Source organism: Plenodomus lingam (assembly GCF_022343315.1).
Source record: "Plenodomus lingam strain CAN1 chromosome Unknown contig_44, whole genome shotgun sequence".
NCBI lineage: Eukaryota > Fungi > Ascomycota > Dothideomycetes > Pleosporales > Leptosphaeriaceae > Plenodomus > Plenodomus lingam.
In genome coordinates this window covers 279183-305229 of record NW_027093955.1, presented here as the reverse complement: position 1 = coordinate 305229, position 26047 = coordinate 279183, and the positions used below count along the sequence as shown (strand labels likewise).

Here is a 26047-nt window from a genome sequence, read left to right as displayed (position 1 = left end):
AGAACTAGAACAACTAGAATAACTAGAACTAGAACAACTAGAACTAGAACAACTAGAACTAGAACAACTAGAACTAGAATAACTAGAACTATTAGAATAATTAGAACTACAAGAAGCATTAGCAATACTAGAAGTGCTAGAACACCTAGAATATTACTACTAATAGAAAAGCTATAGTAAAGGCTATAGGATAGTGTACGCTGTTAGCAGGAAAATAGGGCTAGGCTAAAGTTACTAATATAACAAGAATCTACTAAAAATAAATATAAGTGCTAGCACTAGTTAGGAAGGGTATTAGGGATATAGCTACTAAGGAAGAGGAGATAGTTTATAAAAGTAAGAGATAGGAAAGGGGGGAAGTAATATAAGTAAGTAGATACTAACTTATCTAATAATTTTAATTAATATTACTAGTTTATACACCTCCTTTAATATTTATAGAAGCCTACTACCTTAACTAAGCCTATCCTTTTTACTAGGAATAATACCTAGAGAAAGTAATATTACCCTAGGGTTAACTAAAATAGAAACCTCTAGACCCCTAAGAAGAGTCCTTGTCCCTATAAGGCCTAGGAAAACTAACTTTTAGTTCTAGGGGAGGGAGGTTATAGAGTTCCTAGATAACTATAACCGCTAGGTAGAAAATAGGGGGCTAGATAAAGTAGATTAGCTAAAAATTCTGCTAGACTTTTATAATACTATATGCAGAACATTTATAAAGAAGCTTAGACCTTACTAGAAGTAAGACTAGGAGGAGCTACAGGAAGCTATAAAGGAGTACTAGAGGGACTAGGATATAGCCTAAAGGATAGGTATCTAAACCTTCCTAGATATATATATATAAGAAGCCTCTAGGAACTTCCTAGGTCTCTTAGACTACTATACTAATTTTATAGTGTATAGTAATGCCTACCTAGTATCTAAATAGCTACACAAAAGCAAGGTTAGATTCTTCTTCTTTAGAGGGTTACCCTAGGTAGATAAAGAGCTAGTCTTGCTTAGTATGCTAGGAGGGCCTAATAGTAATAAGGTAGTAAGCTATAAGCTAGAGAAGATCTATACCTATATTAAAAGAATCTATTAGTAAAGAGAAGGAATAAAACATATATTAGCTAGCTAAATAGAGGAAGATACTTAGCAGGCATATTAGATATTAGAATTAGCAAAAGCCACACCTATAAAGGAGGAAATTATAGAGGCAGTAAAAGGTGTTAGAAAGGAGCAAGCTACTACCTAACTACTACTAAATATTAACCTAGAAATAGACTAGTTAATTAGGGCACTAGGAAAAATAAAGATAAGTTTAGCTAAGGCTAATAGGCTATAGGAACACTACGCAATAGGCCCGCTACTAAAAAGCCTAGTAAACTAGCTCTACTTTATTTTATATACAACTAACGCTAGGATAGAGTAAGGAATATATTAGAATACTATAGTAATTAGGGGGTTACTAATAAACTAGCTAAGAACCTAGGGCCCTACGTAAATAATAACTACTTAGCTAGGGCTATAGAGTTATAGGGGGTATAACAAGAAACCACCTACCTGTAATATATATAGATTAGAAACCCACCTAGTAAGGGACTACCCCCCCTAGTTAGAACTTATAGCGCTAGGGTGGGTAAGCACTTCCTAGAATCTAGAAATAAGGACTAGGATATTTTACTATAGACTATTATATAAAAGACTAGGGTAGGTTACTAAGCTAGCACTATAGAACTATACTCTTTACTAGATAAAGAAAAAGTTGCGTAAATACTACAAAGTTACTAAGGATATCCTTAGCTAGCTAGTATTATAGGTTAAGCTAGAACTATTTAATAGAATAGATTTAAGAGGCTAGTAGTAGAGGTAGACTTAAGGACTAGACTACCTAGTAGCAAAAAGAGCAGGAGCTAACGCAATATCTTCCTAGAATTAAGGATTAGAACTAGGAGATACTTAAAAAGAATATAAGCAGTTCTTAAACTATTAAATACTATAAACTAGCAAGGAAGACCTAGTAGTAATAACGCTAGATTATATAGACTTAAGATATATTATCCTAGGATTAGTAGACAAGAATATACCTAGGATCTACGCCTCTACAAGGGAGAAAGAAAAGCGAAGGGACTAAGTCTTAGAGGAAGTAAGGACAGGATTAATCTAGAAGCGCGGGCAAGGAAGACTAACATAAAACCTAGTAAACTAAGAAGAGGGGGCAAGTAAGGAGATAGAACTTAAAGAGACCCTAGAGATTCTATACCTAGCTTAGGCCTATATAGACCCCTTCGCGATAATCTAGCTACTAGATAATATAGGTAAAGGCTATACAAATTTAGGGCCTAACTAGGACCTACTAGTAATAAGAAGAAAAGTATAGTTTAAAGAAGTAAAGAATAAGGAGCTTAAGGGGATAATACGCCTAAGCCTAAACTAAATAATAGCTACTTTTCTTAGACAGGAAGTCTAGGGAATTATAGTAGCTAACCTACTAGGGCAAGATTATCTATAGGAATAAATCAAGATATTATTACAGGAACCCTAGACTTAAGTCCTACTAGATAATAACTTTAGCAGGGTAAATATAGTAGAGCTAGGGGGCCTAGAAAGTGCGCTAGTCCTAAATAGGTATCTAAAGGGTGCGCTAATTTTACCCTTTAGATATATTAACTAATTAGAGGAGCTAGAGGTAAAGGACCCTATGCTAGGTTAGCGCAATATACGCGCAATACTAGAAGTACTTAATACCTAAGTAAGGCTCTAATTTAGATAAAACTTAGATAGGTATAGAAAAGATTTAGTTATACAAGAAGAGAAAGACAAGTCTTACGCTAACTAGGAATTAAATTAGATAACTCTCTACGTAGAACTACTAACCTACTAGACTAGTATAAGGGGGAACGTAGTAAACTACCTAATTAATATAGGGGTATAAATAAATCTCTTAAGATTAAGTGCTACGCGGGCGTTACAGGTACCTATTAAGACACTAACCTAGACCCTAGAGTATATATAGGGGGTAGTTATAGCTAATAGTAGGATAGACCTATTTATTAGAACTGCGTAGAATGTGCTAGTATATATAGGGGAGGTAGAGACCCTAACTTATTTTAGGGTAATTATAAACCTAACCTACTTAGCTATATTAGGGGGGCTATAGTGTACCTCTACTAGGCTAGCTATTTAGTACAATATCTACAGAAGGGTTACCTACTAGGTGCTATCCTTAGATAGGGAAAGGAATACAGTCTTTATAGCCTTAGATCTAAAGCTAGAAGATAGAGATAAAATAGAAGAGGAAGACAAGTTAGAAAACTAATAGCAGGACCCTTGCTTAGGAAAGAGATCCTGTAAAATTAATACCTAGGAGATAAATGCTATATAGCAGAACATGTAGTATATTTAAAATTTCTATAAGAGGCAGACTATATAGAGCTATAAGCGGGATTTAGTAAATATAGATAACTATTCACCTTAGAAGATAAAAAGATACTAGAAAAATAGGCAGCATAAACTATAGGATATAGTGTAGGGGCAAGCAAAGACCCATAGGCTATCTAAGAGCTAAACCTAATATTAGTAATATGTAAGCTAAATTAAGGTGTATAGCAAAAAGCAGCGTAAATAGTTACTAAGGTAAGCACTAAGTATAAAAAAGTTAGCAAGAAAATCTAACTAGTAGACAAACTAAAAGAGAAGGATAAGGATATAGAGTTTAGAAGGGAGGACTAGAAAATAGTAGCTAAGGAAAACTAACTGCTAAAGCTTAGTATTCGCGAAAGAGTTAACCTTAGCCCTTTTAACTATCTTTTTAAGAAAAGATATACATTATTTCTAAGAGGGTCTAGGCTAACTACTAAGAGGATACAAGAATAGAAATTTAGTCTAGACTTATTAGCAGCAGAAAGGACTCTATTTTAAGAAATAATTCTTAATAGAGAAGTAGCTATTGCCTTTAACTTTAGAGAAAGTGGACACATTACTTAAGATATTAGCCTGCCTTACTAAATAAAGATAATCCTGCATAAGGCATAGCAAATACGCAGTTTCCTAGTAGCTAAGGCAGTAGAAGAAGAATTTGTTTAGATATTAGAAGAGCGTCTAGATTAAGGAACACTTAAGAGGTGTAACAGCCTATACTAGAACCTATATTTCTTAGTAGCAAAGAAAGATAGGAAGCACTATCTAGTCTAGAATGCTATCCATATAAACAAGGTTAGCTAGAGGGACGCTAACCTACCTCTAACTATAGATAAATTCTCTAAGAAATTTGCTAGGTGCAAGATATTATCCCTAATAGATATATTTTTAGAATACAACTAGATTACCCTATACCTAGATAGTAGAGATATAACTACTATACACACCCCTATTAGCCTACTATAATCCTACACTATAGTATAAGGAGCAATAAACTTAGTAGTAGCCTTTTAGAGAATTATAATAAAAATACTACGTAATTATTCCCTTTATACAATACTATTTATAGATAATATAACTACAGGGGGGCCTAAGACTAACTATAGGGGCAAAGAGGCGCTTCCTAGGGTCTAGAGATTTGTGCTTAAGCATGTGCAGTAGCTTAACCAAGTCCTAGTAGATATTAAGTAAGCAGGGGGTATAGTTTTAGGAAAGAAATATTATTAGGGTATAGCTTATCTTAGCGTTATAGGCTATAAGGTTAGCTTTAAAGGAAGATACCCTAACTATATAAAGGTAGAAAAGATTATAAAATAGCTAGAATATAGAAATATAAGGGAAGTCTAGATATTTGTTAGGATCTGTGTCTACTACTAGATATAGGTTCCTAGCTTTGCTATCTAAGCAAAGCTATTATTTATACTCCTGCAAGGCAACACTAGGTAGATATAGGAAGAACTACAGAGGGTAGCAATAAAAGAGCTTAAGCATTTTATTACTATAGCACTAGCCCTAATAACTATTAATTACAAGACTAGAGGGACTGTCTACCTTGCAGTAGACGCTAGTAGGGAAGGCGTAGGAGCTTCCCTAGAACAAATAGGGCTAGATAGAAGGCAACATCTATGCTAGTTTAAAAGTACTATATAGTTAAAGTCTAAAGTAAAGTAGCACTCTACTAAGCTAGAGTATAGAGCTATGCTATAGGCCCTAAAAAAGTTTAGAGTTTAGCTCTATAGAATACTATTTGTTATTAAGACAGACGCTTAAACCTTAATTACTTAGCTTAATTAGTCCTTAAGCAAAATACTAGGGGGAGTAATAAATAGGTAGCTTACTGCTATTTTAGCGTGGGACTTTAAAATTTAACATATTCTAGGTAAGAGGAATATAGTTGCAGATGCTCTATTATAATATCTAAAAGAGGATAGATAGGAACCCCTAGATAAAACTAAAGATAACGTTAAAGACTTTATTAAGCATATAATTACTAATATTAAGTTATATAATCTAATAAAGGACAAAGTACTACATCCTAAATATAGCGCTAAATTAGAAGGAATTACCTAGTTTCTAGTTAGGTTTAAAATCCTAGACATTCTGTAGAAGGAGTTAAAAGCATAGAAAAAACGAGCATTAAACTTCTTTGTAAGAGATAGGTTCCTCTTCTGCAAGATATCTTAAAATATAGCAGTAAGACAAGTAGTTAATAATAAAGATGTTAGGATTGCTACTATATAGGAAATACATCACCTTATTAGTTATTATAGGGTAAATACTATCTACTTAATAATAGCTTAGCAATATTAGTAGGAAAGAATATATAAGATAGTAAGGCTTACTCTACGCACGTGTTATAAGTGTTAGAAAAGAAGCAGCAAGAAGAAGGTTAACATGCTTACTAACACCTACTCCTATATGCTATAGGAGATAGTAGCTATTAACGTAGTCTACATACCTTATAATTCTAGGAAACAATTCCTAGTAATAGCCTAGGACTATTTAAGCAGGTAGCCTAAAGCATAAGTATTACTAAATAATAAATTAAAAACTATTACTAAATTTATATATAAAGATATCCTATATAGATAGAGTATAGCGCGAAGGATTATAGTTAATAGGGGGCCTAACTTCTAAAAAGTTGTTCGTGATTTAGCTACTATCTACAGCATACGTAGGGTTCAGATCTCTGCCTATAACCCTTAGGCTAATAGAAAAATTAAAGGAGGGTATAAACTAATTATTAACGCACTTATAAAGCTCTAGGGGAGCTAAGTCTCTAATCTACTAATAGTACTCCTAGCTAACTAAATATCTATTTAAGAAAATACTAGATACTCTGTATACTAGCTAGTTACTAGTTAGAACCTAGTACTCCTAATTAAACTAGCTCTTCTAATATAGCAGACGCTTCCCTTTAGGCAGATAATAGATAGGGCTTAGCTACTAGTAGTAAGGGCCACCTAGGTTAACCTAAGAGATTAGTTTCTTAAAGATACAGTATTAAGAATTAAGAGGCTGCGCTTATAGAAGAAAGAATATTAGGACAACTATAAGGAAATTTAAAGAGAGGAAATTAGCCCTAGCTTATTAGTACTGCTGTAGGATTTGGCCCGCTAGATAGATATATCTAGAGATAGGAAACTTAGTAATAAATAGCTAGGTCTATACCTAGTAGTGCAGAGCTTTCTAGAGTTAGGGACGTATTAGCTAAAAGATTTAGATAGAGCTAAGTTCGCACATATAACGCTAGGCTAGAGGGTAAAGATCTTCTACTAGAGAAGCTAGGATAAGGTAAACTAGGAAGACTAAGGACTTATAAAGTTGTAGGATAGGGCACTATAGGAAAATAGGCACATCTTCTAAGCGCTACTTACGTAGTTTAATAAGTTAGGTATAAAGGGAAGAGAAGAAAATAAGGAAGCTAAATTAGAGAATTAGGACTAGGAAATCCTGTAACTAGATATAGGTAGTCCTACTCTTAAGATTAGGCCTAGGACGCTCTTAGACAAAGAATAAGCAGAGTACTAATATTTTAATATCTTAGATTCTAGCAAAAGTAATTAAGAGGAGGATAATTAATAATTAAAGAGTTAATAGTATTAATACTTTAGTATTAAAACTTAGGAAAAAGATGCACTATAGGACAGGCGCAAGATTAGTAGGGGGGAAGGCAGGAAGCGCGCTAGTCCTAAATAGGTATCCAAAGGGTGCGCTAATTTAACCCTTTAGATATACAACGCTCTAATTAGCCACACTAACTACCTACCTACGCGCGGACAAGCAATCACAATAAGGACAATAAGAAAGTAAAGGTAAAAGGATAATAAACAAGTAAAGGTAGAAGGATAATAAACAAGTAAAGGTGGAAGGACAATAAACAAGTAAAGGTAGAACAAAGTAAAGGTAGGAGAATAATAGGAAGGCGCAAGCATAATAGGAAGGCACGCGTGTTCCTGTATATATTCTGCCCGCGCCGCTACTACTATAACAAGCTACACTAAAAACTTTAGATATCTAATAAAGCCACAAGTATCTAACAAAGCTACTGCTAGAAGATCCTAAACAAAATAACGAGCCCTAAATAGTTGTTAGAAGTCTAGAAAGGAAAATAGCTAGTAGTTAAGCTAAGTTTACTAGGATCCCTAATATTAACAGGTTCCCCGCAGCCCCTAAGGTTAAGCCTATAACCTAGAGGGTTGTAGCTATAGCCTATAACACCTAGAAGTTTTATACTAGACTATTAGTATACGTTATAATAGAGGAGTCTTTTAGCTATTAAAAGGTTAGACTTAGTTTAGCCTAAAGAGTTTAACACGCAGACCTAGGCACTTTATAAAGGTATCCCTCTTCTATAGAAAGGAGGTGCAACTATAGGTAGCTAGATTAACAAGATACGTGTAAGCACTATTACGTAATAGAGGAATATTGCAGATAACTTTATAGGAGCACTAGGGGAGCACTTTAATAAAACTTTAGGATTAATAATAGTAGCAGGAAGCTTTATAGAGTCTAGCCTAGCACTTATATAGTTATATAGTAGTGTAGCTAATTTTAGGCTATAGTACCTATTTATAAAGGAAGCGCGCAACACATATAAGAAGTAGCTTAATAAAATACGCTTAGTAATATAGTATATCTATGCTAATTACGCTAAATTTAGTTAGAAATACCTAAGCTAGTTTACCCTATAAGTAGGTTAGACACACTAAGGATATATAGACGTAAGGTACCTCCTACATTACGTAGGTCTAGACTAGCTTGCTAGCTTCCTAAACTTAGAGGTATACTATAGAATATAGGGTTAAAACTAGTTAAAAGATAATTTTGTTAATATTACTAACTAGCATAGGGTCTAGGTTATAATTGCTAAGCTAATAGGAAAGGTAGATACTATCTTAAAGGCTAAGGAGGAACTAGAGGACTATTTCTTACAATATATTAGGGCAATTATTTATTACTATATAATAGGCCTATATACCCTACCTAGACTAATGCTTAAAGGTATAAGTAACCTACGCAACTTTAACATGCGCTATAGAGAGGAGGATAGTGCTTACGCTAGGATTTAGCGCCTAGTGCTGTAATAGTATAGGAAGTTAGAGAACTAGGCAGGGGTGCTACTTAGTATAATCCCCCCTAGCAAATAGATATAGAAAGAGGGCATAAGGCTATTAATAAACTATAGGATACTAGTGCTAAAAGAAATTAAAGATATTCTAGCTAGCTCTCTATAAGGAAGCAGAGAAGTAGCTAAAAAGAAAGTAGAGGAGGAGAGGGTAATACAAGAGATTAAGAATCTAGGTTATAACTAGTTACCTAGGACTATATCCTACGCTAGACGCGCCTAGACTATACTACTAGACAGGAGTGTAGTCTAGAATAGAGGACTATTAAGGTTAGGAAGTATAGTAAGGGAGTTATAGAGTTATAAGAAGAGGACAGAGGACATACTAGATACTACCCTAGGAGAAATTAAATTAGCCACCTATATCTTAGAGGAAGAATCTCTAGCAGAATTGCCTATATAAAGGATAATAAGAGTATAAGGAAGACACGCCGCCTAGCTCCTAAAAAGGATAGGAGAGAACGTTTACTAGGAGTTTAGTATTATTAGCTAATATATAGTAGCAGGCCTATAACTATAGGATACTAATATAGAGGTAATAAATAAATTACGCAACTCTTTACCTAGACTACTTAAGGAACTTAATAAGACTCTAGATACTAAGATAATAATACTAGAAGAAGAGGGTATTACTAAAGATAAGTATACCACAGTTAAGAATAAAGCGCCCTATTAGTGCAAAAACTAACGCTCCGCACTATAATTAATTGCTGCTAGGATTAGGAGTAGCGCACTTAACAACACTAAGTAAAGGAAGCTAGTTAAAGTATAGTACTACAAAGTCACTAATTGCAGCACTATCTAGGACGCTAAGGAGAGGATAGTGCAGGATTTAAATTAGGTATGCTTTAGCTACTTAAAGTTTATTACTAGCAAGATAGGGCTCTACACTTAGACTCTAAACGTAGAGGTAAGCAATAGATAGCTAAACATGCTATACTATAAGCCTAGAGAATAGGGAAATTTGTAAGCTAACCTAGTTACTACAGTAGCTTTTACTAAGCTATTTAACTAAGATTACACCTCTAAGAATCTATAAGTTTATTACTACTAGCTAAAGAAGATAGCACTAATAATTAACTAGGCTTAACTATAATAGGTAATAAGATTTAAGTAGAGTTACTAAGGCTTCTTATAGAAAGGAAGTATAACCCTAGACACCTTTATATAGATCTACAAAGACCTAGAACTAGTAAGGATAGTAGATAAGTGCTTTAAGATATATAAATAGCACTTAAGGGAGATAAAGTAGGTAGCTAATTTAGGGTGGTGCAGGACTATATACTACTCTATTGTTTAATAGCTAGTGTAAGGGGATATAGGATACTAGCTCTAATACGCTATAATCTAGGAAACCACAAACCTAATCTTATACCTATACTACACTAAGTACGCCTAGGTAGGAGACTAGACCTTCTTTCGTCACGTGGACGTGAACCTTTCTAAGGCAGCGCAGTTAGGACAAGGGCTTAAGATAATCTAAGGCTTAGTTTCTTTTAATAATAAGGACTAAGATAACTACACTAAGCTCCTAATTAGATTTAAAGAAGTATAGAAGAATTAGGTAAATTAGATAGATAGGGGGTTAAGGAGGAATAAGAGGGCCTATATCTAGGTATAGGAAGATAGGGTGCACTAGCCTAAAGAGCTAAGGGAGAAGTGCCCTATAGTAAAATAGGAGAAGGAGATCTACTAAAAAGGATAGGCAAGGATTATAAGCCTAGTAATACTACATAGATCTACTAGACCTACTACTTAAACGCGGCGTATAGTTCTGCTATAGTATATAAAAGTATAGGATAATATAATAATAATAGAGGTGCTAGAGATAGGGATATATATAGAGATTGCACTAGCCTACCTATAGATAAGTATGGCCCTAAAGACTCTATTAGGGCACCTAGTTAAATATAGTAGAGTCTAATAGCAGTTTCCTAGGGATATCTAGGCTACCTACCTAACCTAGATCTTAAAGGCAATTATATGTCAGGTTTAATAGGATAACCCTTTAGTAAAGGTAGAGATCTAGAAGTACCTAATAGGAGATTTAAATAGAGAAAAGATAGGAGTATAGATTAGGAAGAGTTAGGTTAAGATAGTAAAAGAGTTAAAGAAGAATTAGGCTATCTATATTAAGAATAAGAAGCTTGCATTTAGTAAGGATAAGGACACTAGGGTACTAGACTAATCCTACTTTAGTATAAAGGGAGTACAGCCTACTAAGGCAGGAGAGTAGTAGAGGTATAATAGATAGATTAAGCAATTAGAGACTCTAGATACTATTAAAAAGCATCTAGGAGCTATTAAGGAGGAATAGAAGGTAGAGGGATCTAGGCGCCTAGGGCTAGGCTATCCAGGAAGTCTAGCTAGGGCGCGGAGGAGAACTGTCTCGTTAAGTTTAGGTTCAAGATTAGAGACCCTAGATACTCCTACTCCCTTACCTAAAGCTTAACAAGCTAGGAACTAGGGTCGCAGACTAGGAGGAGGAGAGTAAGGTCTAAGCTTAATAGGGCTAAGCTTAAAGGAGGGGGAGGTTTATGCTGTAGTAAGGGATGTGTTGCAGGAGGGATATCAACTAGATCACGGAGCATCTTAATCCCGATCAATCCCGATCAATACCCCTGTATGACCCACTATCTGATCGACTGCTAGCTTACTGCCAAGTGCCCAACAAAAAGCAGGAGCTCTAGTAAGGAAGGTTTACCAATTATTCACCTTCTAGTAAGGGTAGCTAAAGCTCTATATATATAAGTACGATCGTAGTAGATACAATCTAATAATCTATCTCCTAAATTATTCCTAACCTTAGTAATCTAAATTTCCACAGTTATAAGCCTGGTTCGCGCTTTACCTTATTAAAGATCGTCCTATCTATTTAAGCGTATTGTTTAACTTAGACACTAAGCTAGCAAGCTTTACTCTTTATACTATTTCTTAAGCAGAAGCTTACTTATTACTCCCCTACTATAAGCGACTAAATCTTAAAGGGGGATATCCTACTTACTAGATTAACTAACTGGCCTACCTAGTACATTTAATTTAGATACCATGCCCTAACTAAAGGGATCTAGGCAGAGGTAGACCCTAAGGCTCTAGATACTAAAAACCACTTTAAAAATAAACCTATTAAGCCTAACATGCTAATAGATATCGCGCTATCTAACACAACAAGTAAGCAGTACAAGCTCTAAATAGCTTAATACTAAGCCTGCTTATTAGATTAGGCATTAAAGTTATTAGTAATCTAGAACCTCTTTACATAGGTTAATAACATAGTAGATTAAGGGATCCTTACCCTAGCCTATATAGAGCTTATTAATTAAGGAAGAGTAACCCTCTAAGCACTTATCTAAGTGCTCTACAACAACCTAGCGCTAACTAATTTAAGCGCTATAACACTAGGAAGATTATAGTATAAAGCTTATCTTGCTAAGGCAAAGATAAGTAGCTAAGACGCTAATTACTAGCAGAAGGAGTGGACAATCCTATATGCGCGAGCTAAGGTATATAACGTTCCTAATATTAAAGGATAGCTTGTAGTATAAGATTATCTTAAAGCTCTATCTACTAGGATCTTACTAGATTAGGGTTAAACTATGTTTTAAAGGATTATTGAAAAGTTAGTGATAGGAGAGCTAACTTATAACCTCCCACAGGTTGCTAAGATCTATTTATTACTGCTCTAAGAGAATAACATAAGATTAAGCTCTAAGGGTCCTAGAGTGTTTGCAATAATAGGAGCTCCACCTTCTAACTAACCTAAGAAGGAGTCTTTATGTCCATACAGTAGATCTTACCTATAGAAACCTCCTAAATACAAAAACGTTATTAAAGCTTAGATTAATACAGGTAACAAGCTTACTACTACTTAATAATTAGAGATTAAGAAAAAGATTAATAGGAATTAAAAATTTAAAGAGATAAGAAAAGCTCTAATTAAGTCCTATCCTATTAATCAAGATTATAGTAGTAAGGCAAGCGCGATTACCTATCTAGGTAGTATCTAGGCGGCACTAATTAACCCTATATTAATAGCGGAGAAAACAAACAGGATCTATTTAACTATAGACTTTAAAGCTAACGCTCTATTAAAGAGCACTATCTTTAATAATAGGGGTGCAGTACACCTAGTTAATAATATAAGCTACCTAGAAGAAAGCTTGTTTAGATTAGTTAGATATAAGATAGTTAAAGTAGGAACTTAAGCTTTTCTAATCTTAGGCAGAGGGACTAGAGTGATCCCTAATACTCTTAATAGACTAAGAGGTCTAAAAATAGAAGATTTGGTACTTACTAACGTGGTGTTAGTAGAAGGTTTTTATGTAAATATTATATCAGAAGCTTGATTACTTAAAGCAGGAGTTTAGTTCCTTAGGCTAGATGCTACCTTGTAGTTTGGATTATTAGAAAAGAGCGTTGTATTAGCTAAGTTACTGCGCAAGTTTAACTTAACTTTCCTAGAATATAAGCCCTCTACCCCTTATTAAATAATCTAAAGTATGGTGCCTAAACAACCCTAACGATCCTAGACGACTTACCTAAGACACGATAGTAAGGAGCTTTAGCACTAATAATTAGGCTATTTAGGACCTAAGGCGCTTAAAGCTCTAGTTAAGTTAGCAATAAATATTAGGATTAAAGGAACTCCTAGGAGCAAATGCGAGCACTGCGCTATTACACATGCCTAACAGGTTATATCAAGACAACCAAGGGAAAGATCACCACGTCTATACTACTAGGTATTATAGGATCTATTTAACATGCTAACAGGTATAGCTTACAAGCAATAGATCTTAGTATTAAAGTGCAACTACTTAGGAAAGCTTTATACCTATCTACTGCAAGCTAAAAACCTTAATAAGATTATGCGGGTGTTTAAAAATTTTAAGAGCTTAATACTTAACTAATACAAGCTTAGCATAGTTAAGATTATGCAAGACAACAACGTTGCAACGCTCCCTTAGCGTGGTAAATCTCGCTTTTAGGTCTAGGTAGCTAATAATAGTATTAAAATTAAGAGCTTACCTATATATACCTATAAACCTAATAGAGGAGTAGAAAGAGCAGGGCAGGAGATTATAACAAAATTAATTAAAATAAGGATTAGTGCTAACCTACTAATAAAGCTCTAGCCTAAAATTGTTAAAGCAGCGACTTAGCTCTATAATATAAGCCCGTCCTATGCTTACAATATAATATTACCTAACAAAGTGCTAGATTGTTAGTTTACTAGATACTTTAGGTAGTGGCAACCAGAGCAGATAAGGGAGGCAACTGCTAATCTCCACCCTAATTGGAGCGGAATATACGCCTATGGCTGTTAAGCTTACCCCCTTAACCAAGATTAAGTAGCTAGGCGTTACAAGAGGGTTTTTAAGGTGAACCCTTAGAGTTATATTAGATATCTAGTAGGATACAGAGCATCTAATATATATAGGATATAGATCCCCTTGCTTAATTAAATTATTATAACGCGGAATGTTACCTTTAATAAGGATCTTTTCTATAAAGAGAAAGATCTAGAGCAGCTTTAATAGTTAGAGGCTTAAAAGATAGTTAATATTATTAGCAAAGATAAGATCTATAATACAGGAGAAGTATATAAAGAGCTTAATATCTTTAATTAGCTTTGTATTGCGGCAGAGCAATATAAGAAGTCTAGTAAGTAAGGAGGACTAAACCTAGCGCAGGAGCTAGAGGGTAGGGTAGAGCTAGAGGAGGTAGATAATTAGGCTGGCTAGCCTAGTGATTCACAACCCCCTAAGCAGACACCTCTAGCGTAGGTACCAAGCATGGCTAGCTTAGCACAAAGGATCTATGCAAAGTCCCTAAAGCTAATAGGGCTCTAAACTCCTAAACTAACACTAGAACTAAACTTTAGTATAGGAGACAAAGGATCTATACAGGTTATAGATTAGGGTCTTACTACCTAAGATAGTAGTAATCTAACTTACTTTAACGCCATAATAGGTAGCTCCTAGGAAAGACCTAGAGGGGAGAGTGCTATTAGTGGGTCACTCTATAAGAGCATAGAGATAGGTAAGGGTACCCTATCTAGCTCTTATAGGGGTGGTGAGCAGAGCTCCTACCTACCCGCTTTAGGACTAGATTCTGTATCTCCTGCAGATCCCTCACAAGCGGCACCTAGAGCTCCTAGAAAAAGTAGAAAACTACAAGTTAAAGGACTACCACTAACGCGTGTTAGTAAGCGAGCTTAGGGATAGGACCCTAATAAACTACTAGGAGGCTCTACAAGTGCAGGGATATATATAGTAATAGATCTATTAGATATAGATCTAATTAGAAATCCCTTATACAATCTTTTAGTATATCCTAAACTAAATACTATAATCCACGCTGTGATCGCAGCAGTAATAGGGAGCAAATCTCCTAAAAACCCTAAAAGGAATACGCACTAGGACGCTCTACAAAAAGAGCCAAAACAATAGAAGGATCTCTATAACCACTAAATAGGACAGTAATTTAGAGACGTAGCATATAAAGAAATTAATACTCTGCTAAAAGCTAGTACCTAGGAGGAGATTAATAGGCTAAATATAGGAGAGCGTCTACTCCTACTTAAATAGGTGTTTACATACAAGCTTAATTAGGATAGTTACCTAATTAAGTGCAAAGCAAGGATAGTAGTAAGAGGAGATCTATAGCTTACTAACTTAATTTATTTAACCTACGCAGCTACCCTAGTAGCTTAAACCTTTAGGACTGTAATAGCTATTAGAGCTAAGTTTAACCTTAAGATATATTAATATAACGTTATTAGAGCTTTCCTTAACGCCTTAAGGGATTAACACCCTATAGTTATCTGCGAGCTACCTAAAGGATATTAAATACCTAGGAAGTGCGTTAAGCTTAAATAAGCTCTATATAGATTAAAAGACTTACTATTATTATAGTACAACAAGCTCTTAACTACACTCTAAGAAAATAAGCTTATTGCTTCTAAAGAGGAGCCATGCCTGTTCTTTAACAGAGATCGCAGTATCTTATTAATATTCTATGTGGATGATATCCTATCGCTCTATTACTAAAACTACGCAAGCTAAGCTTACAAAGTTATCTAAGCTCTAAAGCAAAGATATACTATAGAAGAGAAGGGACCTATAAGCTGGTTTCTAGGGTTAAGAGTAATCTAGGATAGAAAGAGACAGACAATAACGCTTATTTATAATAAATACATTAACAAGATTGCAAAGAAATTTAATCTAGTAGAGATAGGAAAATTCCCTACTACACTACTATTAAGTAAAGATATTAAAAAGAGCACCAGAGAAGCCACTAAAAAGGAGATCAAGGACTATTAGGAGCGCGTTAGATTAATCCTTTACACCTTAATTATGGTGCGCCCTAATATTGCCTATGCAGCCTCCTAGCTCTCCTAATACCTTACTAACCTATCTAAACAACACTTTAATGCGGTTAATCAAGTAATTGTCTATCTATACTAAACTTAATACTAATTAATCTAATATAGGAATAGGGATCCTAATAAGCTTATAATATATAATAATGCGTTATTTGCTAATAATATTAATACTTGGCGATTATTACATAGATACCTGATCACGCTCTTTAGAGGACCTATTATTTAGAAGGTAGCTTAATAATTAACTGTTACTACTTTAACTACTAAGGTAGAGCTCCTTGCGCTTAAGCAAGTAAGCAAAGAAGCAATGGCGTTAAAACGCTTTTTAACCAAAATACACCTTACTTTAGATACTACCTAGACAATTAATTATAATAATTAATAAACTATTAGGTTAGTAGTAGGCAATAATAAAAGGATTACTACTAAGCTGCGCTATGTGGATATTTAAAACATGTGGCTTAGGCAAGAGCATGTAAAGGGATCTTTCTATATTACCTACCTACCTACTAGCGATATACTAGCTAATAGGCTTACTAAAAACCTAACTATATAATAATTTATAAGGTTTAGGGAGTACCTAAAGTTATATAATAGTAGAGTATATATTATATAGCGTTAATTAAAGTAAGGTAGTATACAAGATCTATTAATATATAATACAAAAATAACTAACTATAGCCTACCTCTCTATTATTAACTAGGTAGCTTCCCTAAGGAGCTCTATTACGCGCGCAAAGCGTGCCTTAGAGTCTATAGGGAGCTGCCTAGGTTACCCTATCCTAGGATCTATAGGGGGAACCTTAGAGGAGCTAGAGTCCTTATCTTCTAATAAGGAGCTCTAGGCGCCCTTAGCTATAGAAGCAGCCTTGCGCGCAAGCTTAGCAGCAGTAGCAGCAGCTTTTACTAGCTCCTGCTACTTAGCCTTACTCTCCTTAAGGAGCACTAAGACCCTCCTCTTCTTATCCTTAAGAAGGTCTTAGCTCTTACCTACCTGCTTCCTTGCTAGGAAGGACAGCGTAGAGCGTTAGGCAAGCTTAGGGCTATTAGTTTATTAGTATAAGATCTTACTAAGCGTATAAAGGAAAAATTCTTGTATAGATTATATATATTAGGATATAGCTATACCTAGAGGAGCACTACTAGTACTAAGTCCCCCTACTAGAAGAGTTATAGCACTTGCTATTAGACTTATTAAAGAGCGCTAAGCGTAGATAATTTAGATAAGTTTTAGCACAACAAATACTAGGCTCTCTATAGTAGGAGGATCTTAGGGTCTCCTTAGGAGCTAGAGAGGGAGTAGGAGCGGGAGCAGGGGCCTTAGGAGGGGTCTAGGGAGGAGCAGGAGCTAGAGTTAGAGTTAGAGCTAGAGTAGTAGGAGCTAGAGCAGGAGCACCCTTCCTTAGCTTCGTGATCTTAGCCGCGGCAGCAGTAGCTGCGCGCTTAGCTACTATACACTCTACTATAGCCTTACGCTTAGTAGTAGTGCGCTCTTCTTTAGCAGCAGTAGCTTTAGTAACTGTAGCTTTAGCTGTGTAGGAGGTAATAAGGGTAGTGTAGGCAGAGCAAGCGTAAGTAGTAGGTTTTAACTTTAACTAAGATAGGTTAGTAGGGATATAGGTATAGTTTAGATCTTTAGGGTTAGATAATCTTATAACTTAAGCTATAGTAAAGATTATAGTTAGGTAGATAGAGTTACAGAGCTCTATCTAGATAATATCTACGCGCGTAAGCGTAGGCTAAACAAGGAAGGCGCGCTAGTTAGTATCTAAAGGGTAAGCTAATTTAACCCTTTAGATATACAACGCTCTAATTAGCCACACTACCTACTAACTATAAGCGTAACTATAATAACAAAAGATCTACCTACACCTAGGGGGTGTGTTGCAGGAGGGATATTAACTAGATTATAGAGCATCTTGATCCTAATTAATCCTAATTAATACCCCTATATAACCCACTATCTAATCAACTGCTAGCTTACTGCTAAGTGCCTAACAAAAAGCAGGAGCTCTAGTAAGGAAGGTTTACTAATTATTCACCTTCTAGTAAGGGTAGCTGAAGCTCTATATATATGAGTACGATCGTAGTAGATACAATCTAATAATCCATCTCCCAAATCATTCCTAACCTTAGTGATCCAAATTTCCACAGGATGTATAGGAGAAAAACAAGGCTTAGCCTAAAAGGTTAGGTAGATTAAATAGTATAAAGGCATGAAGGATTAGAGGATAGGAGAATAGTAACTCTTAGGGACTTTACTTTAACCTTACAATATTATCTTTTCACTTATATTCCCGCATTAAACTATATCCTCTACCATAGCACCACTACTATTAAACCTTGCCCCTCCCACTTCTCCTCGTTTGAATAGGTTACTCTCCCTAACGGTTCACTAGGAAATCTTAAAGTAACACCTCCCTTAAAGATAAATACATGTTAACCCTATCTAAAAAGGAGAGGTTAGAGGCACTAAAGTCAAGCTCTCTACTGCCTACCACAAGTAGACTAATAGACAAACTGAGATTATAAACAAGTACATTAATTAGAGACTAAGGCCTTTTGTATCCTATTACTAGGATAACTAGAGCAAGCTACTACCTATAATAGACCGTGCCTAAAGTACTCTTCTATATTTATCTATTAGTATAGCTCTATATTAGCTCCTCTTTAGTTCCTTACTAAAGTAAAGCTAGTATTAGAAACTAGAAAAAACCCTATCTACTATACTAGAGAAACTAAACCACAAGGACGCCTTATCCCTTGCTACTTAGATACACAACGCATAGAAGATTGCTAAAGAGAATATAGAAAGAGCTTAAGACTAAATACGCTCTACTACTAATTACTATTGCTATCTAGTTAACTAGAAGGTTAGTAACTATATTTATCTATCTACTACTAATCTTGCTATTTTATAACCTAGCTAAAAACTATCTAAATAATAGGAAGGTCCCTTTAAGGTATTAGAATAAGTAGGAAACGCGTATTAACTCTAATTGCTACTAGGTTCTAAGATTTATAACATTTTCTCCCCTAATATACTGTATAAAGATCCCTAAAACCTATTACCTAGATAAGAGGCTCTAAAACCCCCTAGTACCCCTATATAAGGTGTAGAGGAATAGGAGGTAGAAGAAATCCTAGCTAGCAAATTATATTAATCTAAGCTAAAATATAAGGTTAAGTAGGTTAGATATAATTCTAATCCTGTTTAGTATCCTGCCTCTAACTTTATAGGTGCTCCTTATAAATTATAGGTATTTTACTAATAGTATCTAAATTAGCTAGGCCCTCCCTATAGCTTACTAAAATAGATTTAAGCCTAGGAAAAAGGCAAAGAGGATCTAATATTACTTCACAATAATTATATCTAATATTAGAACTAATTTATATCCTATTTAGCTATATATTAGGCTATTAACTACTATCTATTACTATTATTCTTATTACTATTTATTATTATATCCTATTTAGAACTAACCTAGAACCCTTAAGGTTCCTAGGATACTACCCCTAGGAAACCTCTTTAATCTATATCTATCTCTCTATTAGAACCTAGTTTAGACTCTGTATTAGCTAAGATAGTACCTAGACTAGGCTTCTTTGCTAGCTTCTAGATAACTAGTATAGCAGGGTTTAGAGCAGGTGTAGGAGTAGGGGTAGGAGCTAGGACTAATTTAGACTCCTTCTTATAGAACGCCTTTATCTTAGCCTACACTAGGAAGGTTACCTCCTAATTTAGTGCTAATTCCTCCTTAAGTTTATTAATAGCCTTTATTAAGCCCCTAACTACTAAGACTATCTTATAGATACTATTCTAAAGCTAATATAAATTAGATATAGTAGTATAATAGGTAGCTATAAGGATCTTAGCAGCTTCTATACCCTTAGTCTAAGTATTAGCAATAGTAATACACTTAGCTAGGTTTTAGGTAGTTTCTTAAATAGTAGCTTTAAACTATTTAACATCCTTCTAATAAGTAACTATAGTATCCTTATCCTTATCCCCTTTAGCAGGGTTTGCTACTAGGCTGTAGTACTTATCTAGAGCACCTCTAAGGGTAGAGTACTCTAGGCTAATAAAAGAAGGAATCTACTAGAATTAGTAAAGGAACCCTATTAGACTTAGATACTTACTAGATTATAATACTTATTCTAGGAGATATAGTACTAGCACTTCTTAGAATTCTTTAACTTAAAATTAAAATTATTAAACCTACCCCTAGCTAGAGCCCTAACTACCCTTATATAGAGAGCGCGATAAGCAATAGGGAGGACTCCTAGTAGTACTAGTACTAGTATAGCTAAAGGTTCTAATTTAGATTAGTAACTATTTAATTATATAGATTAAATACTTACTAGATTTTAGATAGATTAGGTTAAATAATTAAAAAATAGGGGATATAGGAATAAGAAAGTTAGTAGGTAGAGGGCTAGTTATATATAGGCTAGGGATAGGGGTCTATACCCTAGGAAGAAGAAGTAAAGGTAAAGGTAGAGGTAAAGGTGGATTTAATTTGCAAAAAGCTCTTCTTTAATAAGGGATCTAAACCTAATCCTAAGGATAGGGACTATCCTTTCTCTATAGGAGGGGGTAGTATAATAATAGGGTAGAATTGCCTACCTATTATTCTATACTAAGTTAGGCCTAATAAAGGCCTAACTTACTTATATATATAGAGAATAGCTCGCCTATAGTTAGGATAGGTATATTCTTCTTATCCTTTTGTACAAGACCTATAGGTGTAGGAATCTTATCCTTTTCTATACAGACGCGCACTCCTATATGCCTTTGAGTCGTATAGGATACCTTTTGGATGCCCTACCTACCTAAGTTGTTACAGTTTCTCTATACTACCCTTTTCTTTTAAATAGTTTTTTTAGTAATACTTATTTATATATAGCCTATAGGTATAAGTAATAGTTTATTTGTATTATATACTACCTATATATAGCCTATAGGTATAAGTAATAGTCTTTTTTATTATACTTAGTCTATTATAGGGCTTTTCTTTAGCCTTATAGTATTATAGCTATCTTCTACTATTTATTATACTAGGAATATAATAGGCCATTATAAGTAGTAACTCCTTTTTTTCACTATATTAATATACTTAACCTTTTCTTTACTATAGTAAAATATAACATACTAATAGTATTAATACTAGTTATAGGCTATCTAGTAGTATGCCTGATAGTACTTATATACTAGGTGCAGGATATTCACTAACTTAGGTATATTAAGGCTTGTGACCCAGACATTTAGCTTATAGTGACCCGGACGAATATCATTTGCCGCCGCCAAGGGTCCAGTTCCAAGTTCCATTCGTCCAAGCTCCCTATCTATTGTCGAACGGTCATCGGCCCGCTGCTAGTCAGAGTAGTTTCTTTGGCAACGGCTTATCGAAACCAAGCAAGCCTAAGAAGAGTTTCTACGGACTGCGATCGCATAGTGAATCGAACGCAGAGAAGTTAAAGAAGAAAAAGAGTAGTCTGTTTTAATCTCATGGCATAGCAATAATGGCATTTTCCTAGGCGTTTTGGTTTTGGGCTGCATTAGTTTAGGGCGTTTAACCTGATTGTTCATGCGTGTCTGTGATATTAGAAATCTGTATAGTTATAGATTTACTAAATATCTTGAACACTCTTTCTGGCCGGCCTGATGCAATTGTCTTGTTTTCGAGGGTTAGCTTGCGCCAACAACCTCGCGCCTAGGCACATCTTTGATCTGACGACCTCACACCTAGTTACTTACTATCACTCTCCCGCTCGTCAGACCAGTTTCTATCAGAGCACCACTTAATCGCGGCAATGATACAATCACTATACCACACTGGTAACCACACACTTAATTTCTCCCAAGAAGTTAACCCACTCGAAGCAATGCTTGGCAACCCCCGTTGTCGCTTGCACAGTGCAATTTAAGCCCCGCCAAGCAAATACCTTGCTTGTTAAGTATATTTCATTATCTACACATTTTAGATAGCTCGCGCCACACTTGCGCCCACTAGATTATCCGCCGTCTTTATTGGCGTGTGGGTGTTAACCTCCGCAGGGTGGAACGACTGTTATTGGCTACATAGGAGAGGTACGGTGTTTTCGCTTAAGCAATGCTGTGGTTTTAGAGAAGGTGCAGGTTAGTGTGTAGCGCAAACACCACATTCGCGTTATATTAGTAGAATACTAGATGAAGGCATAGCATGCGTCTGTGGGCGGGGTAAAAAGATTTTTGGATGGCTAAAGTTAGATGGTGGGATGGGTGTTATAAAGGGGAGGGTGCGTTTAGGGATGGGTGTGTTACGGGTAAGGGTTTAAGTGCTTGATCACAGTCCTAAAACACAGAGTATCTTATTCTTTAAATCTAGGTGCATAGACTATAAAACCATCTCCAAGTATACGATACTAAGGACCTGCCAAGAGACGTTTCAACAATGCTCCTAATATCCATCCTCAGCATCTTCACCCTCGCGCTAGGTGTAGATGCACACTTCCGCCTCTTACAGCCTACCTAGCGCGGCTCTTCTTTTAAAGAACCCGCAAATTAATAGATCTACCTATGTTAGTTCTATTCCTCTGCCTACCTACTCTTCCTATCTAATTCTATATAGCATATTAACACTAAACAGGCGCAAACGTTAATAAAACAGTTAAGTTTTAACCCTTCTAACCGCACCCTCTAGCCTACTACTAGCGGCTCTCTTATTATTCATAGTTCCTATACTTATACCCTAACCTCTATAAACCTTGCCCTTAGCTCTAAATATAATAAACTTTAATATCTTACTTATAAAAATATTTAACTAAACTAGCGTAGGTGTCTTCTACCTAAAGGAGACTACACGTACAAATTTAGATACGGGGTTTAAAGTAGTAGGATACAGCAGGGCTAATAATAAGAGAATTAAGGGTTTGATAGCAAGTGTGCAGGTTATTTAACTAGGGTATAGTAGGAGTGCGCTTTGTAACGCAAGTGTGTTCCTTAGACTTTTAGGAGTGATACAATACAGGGGGTCTTGTATGTATTTGGTGGGGCCGCGTATAGGGAAGTCTAGCTAACAATAGCTAACACTAAATAGTGCGCGGACATTATGTTTAATTTAACCGCCCAGCTGCTCTTTAACGATTAGTGCTAAAACTCGACGGGCGTTAGTGGCGTCGCAGTCTAGAATGTAGACGCCAATGCCACATCTGGTGAGGCGGCTCCTTCCGGCTCAACCACGCCGGCGGGCAACAGTGGTGCTGCAAGTTTGTTGACGCCGGGGGTGGGAACTGGACTCGTGGCTGCAGCGGTGGCCTGGTGCTTCCGGAGTCACCAGGGTTCAATGTATGAAGAGAAGAGTTGCGGGCTGAAGTGTAATGCGACACACGGTCATGTTACTCCAGCGTGGCAATGGTACCGGTAGTGCGTATGTATCTGTGTATCTGACGCCATGTGCGCCATAAACTATGCATCTGTGGATCTGACGCCATGTACGCCGCACACGTGGAACGCACGATCTAAGATGCATATGTATTCGTATCCTTATTTGCACCAACAAGAGCTGATCAATAGTGATGTGACGGACCTACTTAGTGTCCCTCGGAAGGGGAACAGGCGCAATGCTCCGCATCCTTTCCAGGCCCTAACTTGTAACGATCTGGTCTTGGGGACTGATGCTTCCGTATACGCCTCGCTCTCTTACCGTACCCCAAGCAAGTTAGCAATGTGAAAATCATAAATATTAACTTTGTTTTTCGCTTAACAAGCGCACGGGTTCATCTTAGCTCCCCTAGCTGCCAATGCCGGACATTTCGCCGTACTAGATCTACTCGTTCGCCAAGTCTGGCTGTTCCCCACTCGTCCCGGTCGATCTGATCCAAGACATAGCTAATTTAGTTGAGAACCATCAAAATACCATCCATTGGCACGCCTGTGCATACAATCCTATCACCGCCAGCTCGGGGTATCCGTTTCCGGCCCGGGACTAGTCCCGAAGCCCCCTTGCCACCTCATATGCCCCAACAGCACCGTTCACGCTGGTCAAACTGAATTTATACTATTGTTTGGCGTTATCCCCCTTCCTATGCCACTTGGGTGGTAGAATACCCACAATTCAGTGCCAGAGACACTGCATGGCACTGTGCAAGATTGAAGTTAAAGCATGCCCAAGGCGCTCGATCCTCTCAACACCGTTGCGACACTTTTTGAATCACGATTATGAAATTGCAATTGCATTTCCTCGCTCTCACACTCGCGGTCACTTCTGCTGCCGCTCAAAATCAGACTGCAAATCCACTAGCGGCAATCCTAAGGCTACCCGCTTGCCCAGTATGTCACGAGCATCTATATCAACGCAAATGCGCCATGCTAATTCATTGCATAGCTAGGATGTATCTTACAGACTTCAAAAAATTCAACTTGCGCCCCCACAGACGTAAAATGTTCTTGCAACAACAAAGTTACGCAGGGCCTCGCATCAGCGTGCATCATGCAGAAATGCTCCATCCAAGAAGCGCTGAGTACGCATACAATCATTGAGAGCCCATCACATCTTCCTCGTCTAACTTTACTCCTACAGTGGCCCAGAACGCAAGCGCAGTCACTTGCAAGAAGCCCGTTGGCAACCTTCAGACTCCCTATCGCATAGCTGACATCACGATGCTATGCATTTCCGCGCTATTTATCACCACACGCATCGTATACAAACTCATCTTCACTATCCAAGACATATGGTGGGATGACTACACTCTTATCCTCACATTTGCCCTGAGCATCGCAGGCACAGTCGTGTCCGACCTCGGCAGCATCCCCGCCGGCTTCGGGCTGGACATTTGGACGCTGACCCTGGACCAAATCGCATCATTTGCCCAACTGCTATGGATCAGCGCCCTGCTGTACTTTATCAAGCTCACCTTCCTCCGCCTCTCCCTCCTCTTCTTCTTCGCCCGCATCTTCAACAGAGGGATAACCTTGCAAATCATCTACGCTACCATGGCCTTCAACATATGCTTTGGCATCGCCCTTACCTTCGCCCTGGCATTCAGCTGCCACCCTGTTGACTACTTCTGGACAAAATACATTGACAAGAGCATACCGGGCAAGTGCGTAAACAGCACAGCGATAACATGGGCTCATGCTGTCATTGGCATTGTGCTTGATTTCTGGATGCTGTCAATTCCCTTGTATAAGGTGTGGAAGCTGCATCTCCCGCTGCGAAAGAAACTCGCCATCACGCCCATGTTCATGGTTGGCTTTGCGGCTACCATGGTGGCGATTCTACGCCTTAGGACTATCCATCGTACTACTGTGTCTAGTCTCACCAATCCTACTATGAATCGTGTTGAGATTAATATCTGGTCGTAAGTACCACTACTACATTCCCTAACCTACTTTTCACTCCCTCGCTTTTTTCCATACCTCCTCACCATCTCCACAACCCCACAAAACTAACTCCCCATCCCCCAGCATCGCCGAAGTAAGCGTAGGCATAATCTGCGCCTGCATGCCCACCCTGCGCCTCATGCTCTTCCGCATGTTCCCCGCCCTCTCCAAAGACGCATCCACCTCGAACAAATACTCCAGCAGCAACCGGCCCAGCAAAAACACAAAGGGCTCCAGCACTAAACACTCGACAAATCGCAAATACGGTATCACGTGCGAGACGTCGATTGACCAGGAGGAATCATATTGGAAGGAGTCGGAGCAGAGGGGGAGTAAGGATTGTGTGGTGGTTGAGGGGGACGGGGATGGATATGGGGCGGCGGATGTGAATACCGATGTAGGCAGGGATGTAGATGTTGTGGCGGTGACGGCACAGCATGATAGGAGGGGTACTGATCCTGGGCATTCGGATGATGAAGTGGAGTTGCTGGTTTTGGATGAGCATGGGCGCGCTAAGTTTGAGCCGTAGCTTTGTCAAAATATTATACCTTATCTAACCTATTACTCCTGTGTCTCCGCCCCTTGATGATTGGCATTTGAGATGCCTGGTTGCGATTGTGGTTGCATCCATTGGGGTCTTAGTGAATTGAAAATCTGTTACAGGACTGTTCAGGGGGATTGCTTTGGCTTTGATGCTTAGAGCAATAGGTGGTATTCATCTATCTACTACCATGTCTGCGTGGAAGAGAGATATAGCTATCGCATATGT

At 37.0% G+C, this 26047-nt stretch overlaps 1 protein-coding gene across 1 annotated transcript; it reads left to right on the top strand.

The window, feature by feature from the left end:
* The first annotated feature begins 23607 nt into the window (after positions 1–23607).
* On the top strand, positions 23608–25833 carry IAQ61_008661 (uncharacterized protein). Its single transcript, XM_066098071.1, has 4 exons — positions 23608–24225; positions 24281–24416; positions 24476–25256; positions 25363–25833. The coding sequence occupies exons 1-4, from the start codon at positions 24115–24117 to the stop codon at positions 25805–25807; spliced, it is 1473 nt and encodes a 490-aa protein (XP_065951980.1). The 5' UTR covers positions 23608–24114; the 3' UTR covers positions 25808–25833.
* The last annotated feature ends 214 nt before the right edge of the window (positions 25834–26047 follow it).

Bases quoted from the DNA above. Each gene is read 5' to 3' on its own strand.
- IAQ61_008661 (XM_066098071.1), top strand. From the start codon at position 24,115: ATGAAATTGCAATTGCATTTCCTCGCTCTCACACTCGCGGTCACTTCT. The intron at 24,226-24,280 runs GTATGTCACGAG...TTCATTGCATAG, and splicing joins TAAGGCTACCCGCTTGCCCA to CTAGGATGTATCTTACAGAC. The intron at 25,257-25,362 runs GTAAGTACCACT...CCCATCCCCCAG, and splicing joins GTTGAGATTAATATCTGGTC to CATCGCCGAAGTAAGCGTAG.